The sequence below is a fragment of the Charadrius vociferus genome, unplaced genomic scaffold (genome assembly GCF_000708025.1).
Source record: "Charadrius vociferus isolate BGI_N301 unplaced genomic scaffold, ASM70802v2 scaffold185, whole genome shotgun sequence".
In the NCBI taxonomy this organism is placed as follows: domain Eukaryota; kingdom Metazoa; phylum Chordata; class Aves; order Charadriiformes; family Charadriidae; genus Charadrius; species Charadrius vociferus.
Genome location: NW_009648955.1, coordinates 5,593,908 through 5,602,300, shown reverse-complemented (window position 1 = coordinate 5,602,300; position 8,393 = coordinate 5,593,908). Strand labels below are relative to the sequence as shown.

Sequence of the window (8,393 nt, the reverse complement as noted above, 5' to 3'; positions counted from 1 at the left end):
CTGTGTCATCAGCAGCCGAGATGCTGCCCTGCTTGAAGCAAAGACAGGGAGTTCAGAGTTCAGAGCAGTCGCACAGATGGGGAAAAGGTCCTTTTTCTTCAATTTCCCAGTTTTAAGCTGCTCTGCACACATGAGTGGGCAACTCTTTAGCAGCTAAGCACGAGAGACTGCCTCAGACAGCTGCCGTGGTCATGCATAAGTGATGGCTCCAAATAGATTTAGTCCCGATGGGTATTATTTACGCTCCCCCCTTGCAGCAGACGCAGCTGGTAATGCTGGGCTGTACCTTGCTCTGTACCACTTCATCCCGTGGTACCGACTGAGCTCGCCTTTCCTCCTTCAGCTTCTCTCTCTTCTTCCTCAGGCTTCTTCCACGGTTAAAGCGTGAGACCTGAAGGCAGACCACACTGTTACTCAGTGATGTCATGCTCTTTCTTACCACAGAAGCCAAGCAATAGAGCAGACCTCTCTCACCTCTATTAGAAGGCAAAATATAAAAGAAAGCACACTGACAGTTGGATGCTGATGGGCCAAGCCACGTGGGTGTTCATAGCTCAGTGGTGGTGTGTCTTCATGGCTGCATCCACCAGGGCACTTCGCTGTCCCTTGGAGGGGTGAGAGCCTCCTCCTGTGTCCCCAGGCTGGATGCCAAGCCAAGCCCAGCCCAGCTTTCTCGCACAGCGGTGACAAGGAGGAACTGGGCAGGGATCGCACCTGGTCTCATACCAGAATACAGAGCCCTTCCATGTGCCTTCCTGCCTGAAGAGCGTTGTAGCATTTCACACATGCAGCAGAGTATAAACAGGACATTTTGTCCCTATTTCAAAGCATCTTCCAGCGTGAGCAACTATCTTGGAGATGGGAGAAGTCTGAGGCAGGCAGCAGAGGGACACAACCTGGGAGCTTTTGGGTACAGGGCCACCACAAGCAATAAGTGCTTCTGGCTGCTCCATCCTCTGCCAGTCAGGACAGCCAGGACCTCTGCTGGCACTTAATGCTGAGGCTTAATTTACACACCTTGCTGAGCCTGGGGGCTAAAAGGCTCCATGTCAATAGACCTGAGGCCAGCACACAATGCCAGGAAAAATACAGGCACCTTTCACAGCAGAAGGTTAAGGACCAGGGGATGTGCCCCCTCTAGGTTAACTGGCCTCAGCTCCATGTGTATGTTTGTGTTGGGGAGAGATTTGTAACATACCTGTGATGCTTTAGTGAGGAGGAGCGCAACCTCAGGGTTATTGTGCTGTCTGGCAACCTCTAGAGGGGTCTGTCCTGCCTGAGAGAAAAAAGAAAATGGCATTTCCTTCAAAACATGAGCTGCTGGAAATGTGAAATTTGTACACCTGAGGTTAGAACATGTTGTGTGCACAAGAGCATAGTGACTAACTGCTTTCATTTACCCAGATTTAATTCTACTCTAACACCCAATATTTTCTACCAACACTAGAGAGAGCATTGAAGAGTGTCTGCATTAAGACAGAGTTTGGCTTGTTCAGCCTGGAGAAGAGAAGCCTCTGGGGAGATCTTATAGCGGCCTTCCAGTACCTAAAGGGGGCCTACAGGAGAGCTGGGGAGGGTCTCTTTATCAGGGAGTGTAGTGATAGGATGAGGGGTAATGGTTTTAAACTGAAAGAGGGTAGATTTAGATTAGATATTAGGAAGAAATTCTTCACTGTGAGGGTGGTGAGACACTGGAACGGGCTGCCCAGAGAAGTAGTGGATGCCCCATCCCTGGAAGTGTTCAAGGCCAGGTTGGATGGGGCTTTGAGCAACCTGGTCTAGTGGGAGGTGTCCCTGCCCATGGCAGGGGCGTTGGAACTAAGTGATCTTTAAGGTCCCTCCCATCCCAAACCCTTCTATCATTCTATGATTCTAATACAAAATACCAAAGAAACTCCATGTCCTACTTACATTGTTGACAACCGACGCATCAGCCCCTGCCTCCAGCAACAGCTTAACCACCTTCCTGTGATTGAGCGCAGCAGCTACATGGAGTGCAGTATCTCCTGCCTGCAAGTTACAAACCAGAAAGCAGCTGTGTAACACACGCCCTTGGGTCTCCCCCTGCAGAAATCACACCTTCCTGAAAGATGCTCAGAGGTGAGAAGACCTACGCTTACTGATGCAACTAAGCTTAAATAAGGTCTTGTCAATAAAAAAAAAGCAGAGTTGGGAGGAAGCTGAAAGTAGGGGGCAAGGAGCTACTGTGGGGCAAGGACCTACTTCAGCCTGGTTTTGAAAAATGCAGACGGGGGGCTGGTGATCTGGTTTAACTAAACCGAGTGACACATGATGCAGCTTGGAGACAGCCCAACTCTACCGCCAGCAAATGGATACAACATCTGAGGGGCAGAACCGGTTTCCCCACCACAACCTTCTCTTCTTTTTTTTTCTTTTTTTTTCTTTTTTTTTCTTTTTTTTTCAGGTTTGTTTATTTGGTGCGCAGGTGGTCATGTATCACGTTACTCAAAAATAATCAGGTAAGTGCCAGCAGCGAGATGGTTGGCGTTCTCTTCATGAAATTCCTCAAGAAAAACAGGGTTTGGACCAAAGCCAGGAGGCGACTGGGGTCCAGCACTAACATACTGCCCTGCCCTTGTCCCAGTGCAGCGAGGTGAAGACGGCTACGATCAGATCTGGGCACTGGTAACAGAGCCAGCAGCTGTTCAAAGGAGATGGGACACGTGCATATAATGCCCCCCTGTCCCCTTTGCCTTGCATTTTGCTTTCAGAAAATCAGATCTTCTTGAGACTAGTGGAAATCTGTTGCTTGTTGCTGACTTGGATGAGGCATGTTCATAAATAAAACCATTGTATGTGCAAATACGGAATAACTTTGGGTAGTGCCGGGCAATGAAGGAAAGGGGTGTCTCTGTATGCCAGGTGCACACCAGTTAATCTTAATATTCAGTAGCTCATTTTGCAAGTTAAAAAACTCATTTCCAAATAAAATCACATAGTTAATTTAACATGCTGAAACCCATTTTGTTTGCTGTAGTATCTCATATTTAAGAAACAACATTAAACTTACAGATCAGAAAACATCTTTATGATCCCCAACTACACATGGAAGATTTCCCAGGAACATGAGGCGATGTGGTTAAGCACCAGATAATCTGTTTATTTAGCAGATTTAACAAATTTTAATGTACTAAATTCATTCCCTTCTACAATTAGGCTATGCTATAGGTACAGCAACCAATTACTTCTCTATTAAACAACTATGATTAATCCTAGGTCATCGCTTTGAATTTAAAGCATACTACTGCACTCTTAATTCCCCCTACTGTAAAATGCAGCAAAGAAAAGTATTCCAGAGGAATTTGCACTTTTATTATCTGAATAGGCAACACTAAAGAAATGATGCAAATGCGATGGCAAAATAATAAACCACTGATATGCCATTACTTTAAGGCTATTCTTAAAAGCTCAGGCACTTGGTGGTACAGTGAAACACAGAGTGAAGCTGGATTCCTTGGGTAGGAATCCCTCTTCCCAACAACTAGCCGTATGCAAAGGGCACAGAGTCGCAATGAGGTTCATGCACTGACCTGGTTCTTTTCATGGACAGAACAAAAAGCACTGAGCAGCACCCTAACGATGGGCAAGTGATTATAACGAGCAGCCACATGCAGACAGGTATCTCCTGCCTGCAAACAGAAACAAAGCTCTGAGCATGTAATCGCAGTAAGAAAGCTTGCACTTGTCATGGTGTTCAGGGATGAAATAATCCTATTAAACCGAAAAGAGCAGTAAATGTCATACGCCTTCAAAGAACAGCAATGCTGTCTTCTCTGCGGTACAAAATCTACTATCATGGGTGGGAAGGTTTAGCAAGAGCTGGGGTTAGGCAAGGTGGGGGTACGAATTCTTTAACCACTGATGGGAAATACTGGAATTATAAAAATGCTGGTTTACTGCACCACAAAACCTCGTTTACATTTTTACATTAAATCTGTTCTTCTGAACCACAAACCAATGTGACTTGGAAACTCAACTCGGTGTTGCACGTAACGAAGAAAACATGAGGAGTGGGGGCCACAGCAGCATCCCCATGAGGGGTGGCACATGCACAGCTGGGACTGGGAGCTGAGAGCAGAGTCCCACAGGTTTCCATTTCTGTGTGCCTCTGCTCATCTTGTTATTGAGCAGGAAAAAACCATCTGGCTTCTTTTTGTAGATTTTTTTTCCCTTTGTCATGCCAGAATAATTATAAAATAGGACGAAAGCTGTCTGAAATGGAAGTCTCCTTGAATCTACCTCATTTGACAGACCGACACACAATATATATTATCTGTCTCAGTGAGGGCAGGTCTGAAGGCTTTCCCTGCTCTGGCACAAAACTCCTTTAAGATTTCCACCTTTTTGAGAGAGGAGCCCTTTTGCAAAATTGCACGACAGTATATGGGTCAGGCCATCAGGACCACAAAAAGCAGCAAAGGAGCAGCTGCCTCAGTCTGTGCAACAGCAAAACCCACTTTGTCTCCTTCCATCCCCACTCAAGAGATGGGTACAAGTAGTGCATCACTCAGTTCTATCAAAAGCATTCCTGTACATGATGTATACAATGGTTTGTTAGCGTTTTTATCAAGAGCATTTATAATAAAATCACAGCTTAAAGCATTTCTCAGTATTTCTACAAGTTAAAGCAATACAGCTAAAACAAAGGCAAACAAAACTGAACACTTTCTTTTCAAAACTCACATTATTTTTGAGGTCTGCTCGAGATCCTCCAAGTAGCAAAACACGAGTACTCTGGGAATGGCTATTCTGACAAGCCAGGTGAAGAGGTGTGTTACCTGCCTTAGAAAAATACAGAAAAATATAAAAGCCGTAGTTAGAAATTGGACATAAGCATTAAAAATTAAAACCTCACAGATCTTTGCACAAGAAGATCCACCCAGGGGTGGGGAACTGTCGCTGTTAATCTCCCAAAGATACGAGCTGAATGAATCTGAAGACTGAAATACCCTCTTCATCCTGGAAATTATTTATCTGGGACAGAGTAAAGGCAGAAATTCGACAATCTAACAATATCTGCATTGGTCAAGTCTGTTTGCAGTAAGCAATGACTCTATAAACTCTCTGGTTCATTAATATCAAACAGCACTATCAAGTACTTCATTTAAAGAAATATAATTCTTGTGTTTTGGGTTTCCCCCGTGCACACACACAAAGAAACAGGCTGGCATGGTACGGCATCTCTGATCCCAAGCAAAGCTGGCTGCCACTGCTGCAGGGTGTTAGGCAGACAAAGGTCACAACAATTTCTGTTTCTTTAAAATTGTAACATAAACCAGCTCCAAGACTGGCTGGGTCTGTAGGTGCTCTCACAAAGCAGGATGCAGATTTTAGGCTACTGGGAAGCTTCAGTGTTCAGAAAGCTGCCAGCCAAGATGAGAAGGGGAAATAAAAGCCACCCAAACCCCAGAGAATCACATACTAAGGTTTCTGAAAGAAGCAAACACGCAGGTTTTATGGACAGAAATCAAAGAAGAGTTTGCTTGTCTTTCTAACATTAGTCTGACAAGTTTTTCTGACAGTGTTTGGCTTTTGTTGGCCTGAAAATGTTTGGGGTTTTTGGCTCCTGGGAGCTAGAAATGAAATCAGCTCAGGTATAAAGGTTTCCCATGCATACTAGGCTGCCTGTTCACCTTGGTTATGTCCTTTAATTTGTCCCCCGTGCTTTCAAGACATAGATCAAAGCTGCAGGGTTTGAATTACAAAAGGACAACTCTTAGATGTGGTCTTAGGTCTTCAGTTCCACATTACAGACTATTTCAGGACTGACTGTAGTCTCTAAGCTGTGGCAGACATGTACATTTTCTTTCTCAGCTAAATTGGATTTAAGTGTCAATTTTTTCCTTCCCTGAAGGGTTTATCTCTGAAAAGCCTCTGTAACGTCTTTATCATTTGCTGTTTGGATGGTCGGCCCTGGTGGGGAGGCAGAGAGGTCCTGTGCAGTAGGTGACAGGTGAGGACGTCAATGTTGGGAGAAGTCACGGTGCTGGTGCGTGGGGTCAAAGCTCACAGAGCAGATTCGTCTGGCTCGTCTCTCACGGGGTGACAAATCTCTCGCCAGCTTCTGTGAGAGGGAGAGCGGGTCCGAGTTGTACCGATCTGGGAGGGGTCTTCACTGGCCTATTGAATCTCCACTGAAATGTACAGACTGATGGAGGATCTAAAAAGAAGGCTACAACTGGTCTCATGGGATGATCTGCCAACGTGGTGGTGCTTTTATTAGGCCAACTGGACCGAAAATAAACTGCATCTCCAGGGTATTTGCTGCACAGGAGGAATATGGCTAGCCAGGTGGTTTACCCATGTGTTGTCCCATTCCTCAAATGTCTGCCTGACTTGCCTTTAGAATCCCAGGTGTCCTGGCCTCTTCATTTTACTTAATCTAGAAGCCATCTTCAATTGCCTTGCTCTTTTAATACTGTGCTCAAGGTGCTGTGCTGCGGGAAGTGCATGCATACAAGCATTCCCCAGGCAGTCCCAGGAGATACTGACCAGGAGTTATAGAAAACACAGAGTCAAATTCCTCCCGTCTTCTGCTGCTTAGCAGGGTTTGGCAAATCTAGCAGCCCCGATCTCTCCCACCCAGCCAAAATCACATGATGCCCAGGTGTAAGTCAACAGCCTGTAGGGTGCTCCTGCGTAGGGTGCTCCTGCATTTGGCACTCAGCCCTGGCTGCCAGAAAGATTATGCCTTGTCGTCAGCAACGTAAAAAGTTGAGAGACCAGAGAAACCATTTTAGGATTAAGTAGACTTATGCTTTTCATTTTTCTTGAAATCAAAAGGGGTAAAAGCACGTGCATGTGTGCAAGCATGCACAATTCCCACATTTTTCAGTGGCTCCTGAGAAAAGATCCTGTCCATTAAAAAACCACCCAAACAGTGAAATGCAAAGGGGGAGAATTGTGTGGGTAAGACATCAAAGTCCAGCACAGGAGCTGCTCATACAGTATTAAAGTCTGCCAGTCATATTTCAGACATCAACCCTGCTGAGCTATTCTGTGCACATGCTTTCCAAGACAGGGTGTCTCCAGTTGACATACACTGTATTGTAAGCTAAATCTTCTAATACCCTGAGGCATCCAAGCATGCAGGATAACCAGACTTGCATCTTAAGTCCACACCTTTGTACAGAAGTGTAAGTATATACATAGACAAACATATCCAGGAATAGGAGTATAATGGTCCACAAGATTATAAAGTCAAGCATGGGAAGTTGTCTAAAGTACCTTTGATACAAATCTAGGTGAACGTTACAGTAAAAAATAATTACAGAAAATAAAAACTGGAAGTTGGAACAATATAAAAGAAGGAATACACATAAAATAATATCAAAGATGATGTAATTACAGACCACAAAGTGACCACGATTGTACAAACATATGCATATGTACACGCACACATATAGAAACACTACGCCCAGGCAATGCGCCTTTTTACTCAAAATCTTGGACTTTAGCCACCTGTCTCCCTTCTTCCCTTTCTTCACTAGCCCCTTTCAGTTGTCATTTTAGAGATACGTTTACCACAAAATGCTCAGAAGGACACAGTGCCAACCAATCCATAACAAACCCATCGGCACAGCAGTCCAAACCCCAACTCAGCTCACACCACAGTCTGCTACTGCCTCTTCCTAGACTATTTAATTAACTTTTGAATTAGTGAACTGAAGACAAGTCTCGCACAGACATTACAATTAGAGTGGAACTAAAACCCCTTGCTTTGTTATTCTTTCCTCTAAACTGCTCTCAAGGTATTATATATATGAGAGGGAAGATAATCTGGGTTCATTACAAGATTTTGGTAAGAGCCTACACTCATGTATTAGGAAGAACTTTATAACAAAAGATATGCTATTTATTTCCCTCTGTGGCTTACATTCACTTGGATGTTTAATTTCTGAAAAAAAAAACAGATTTTGAATGCCATTTTCCTATTAGTACAATTAATTTTCATTTTAAATCAGACCAATCACAATGAATCCACTTGGTATAAATTGGAGCACTGTGGAGATTTCCACAGGAATTGCAGTGATCATCAGCCATAATTAATGTATCATTTAACGTGCTATTGAGTTCCTCGTGCGTCAGCTGTCAAAATATTAATTTCCTAATGCCTGTGGAGGAACCATCCAGATGTAAAAAATGCAAAAAAAGGAGAAAAAAAAAAAATCCTACCAGGAGCTGGTCCCCCACCCACTGAGAAATGCCATGGCCATAAATCTCCAGTGCTAAGAATCAGCCACCTTGCACCAGAACTGAAAGCTCCTCCTGCATGTGTCTCACCTTGTTCTTGGCAAGAACGTTGGCTCCTGCTTTAACGAGCACTTTGGCAGACTGACTGAATCCGTGCCAACAAGCTTCATGAAGAGCGG

General features: G+C 44.3%; 1 protein-coding gene across 1 annotated transcript in view; it reads right to left on the bottom strand.

Moving 5' to 3' along the window:
• ANKRD6 (ankyrin repeat domain 6) overlaps positions 1 to 8,393 on the bottom strand; it is a 35,453-nt gene that overhangs the window by 7,298 nt on the left and 19,762 nt on the right. Inside the window, exons 4-10 of the mRNA XM_009887534.1 lie at positions 8,305 to 8,393; positions 4,705 to 4,803; positions 3,552 to 3,650; positions 1,912 to 2,010; positions 1,199 to 1,276; positions 287 to 391; positions 1 to 28 (exon numbers count right to left, since the gene is read on the bottom strand). Coding sequence (XP_009885836.1) covers positions 1 to 28; positions 287 to 391; positions 1,199 to 1,276; positions 1,912 to 2,010; positions 3,552 to 3,650; positions 4,705 to 4,803; positions 8,305 to 8,393 — 597 coding nt within the window. The remainder of the gene's footprint in view (positions 29 to 286; positions 392 to 1,198; positions 1,277 to 1,911; positions 2,011 to 3,551; positions 3,651 to 4,704; positions 4,804 to 8,304) is intronic.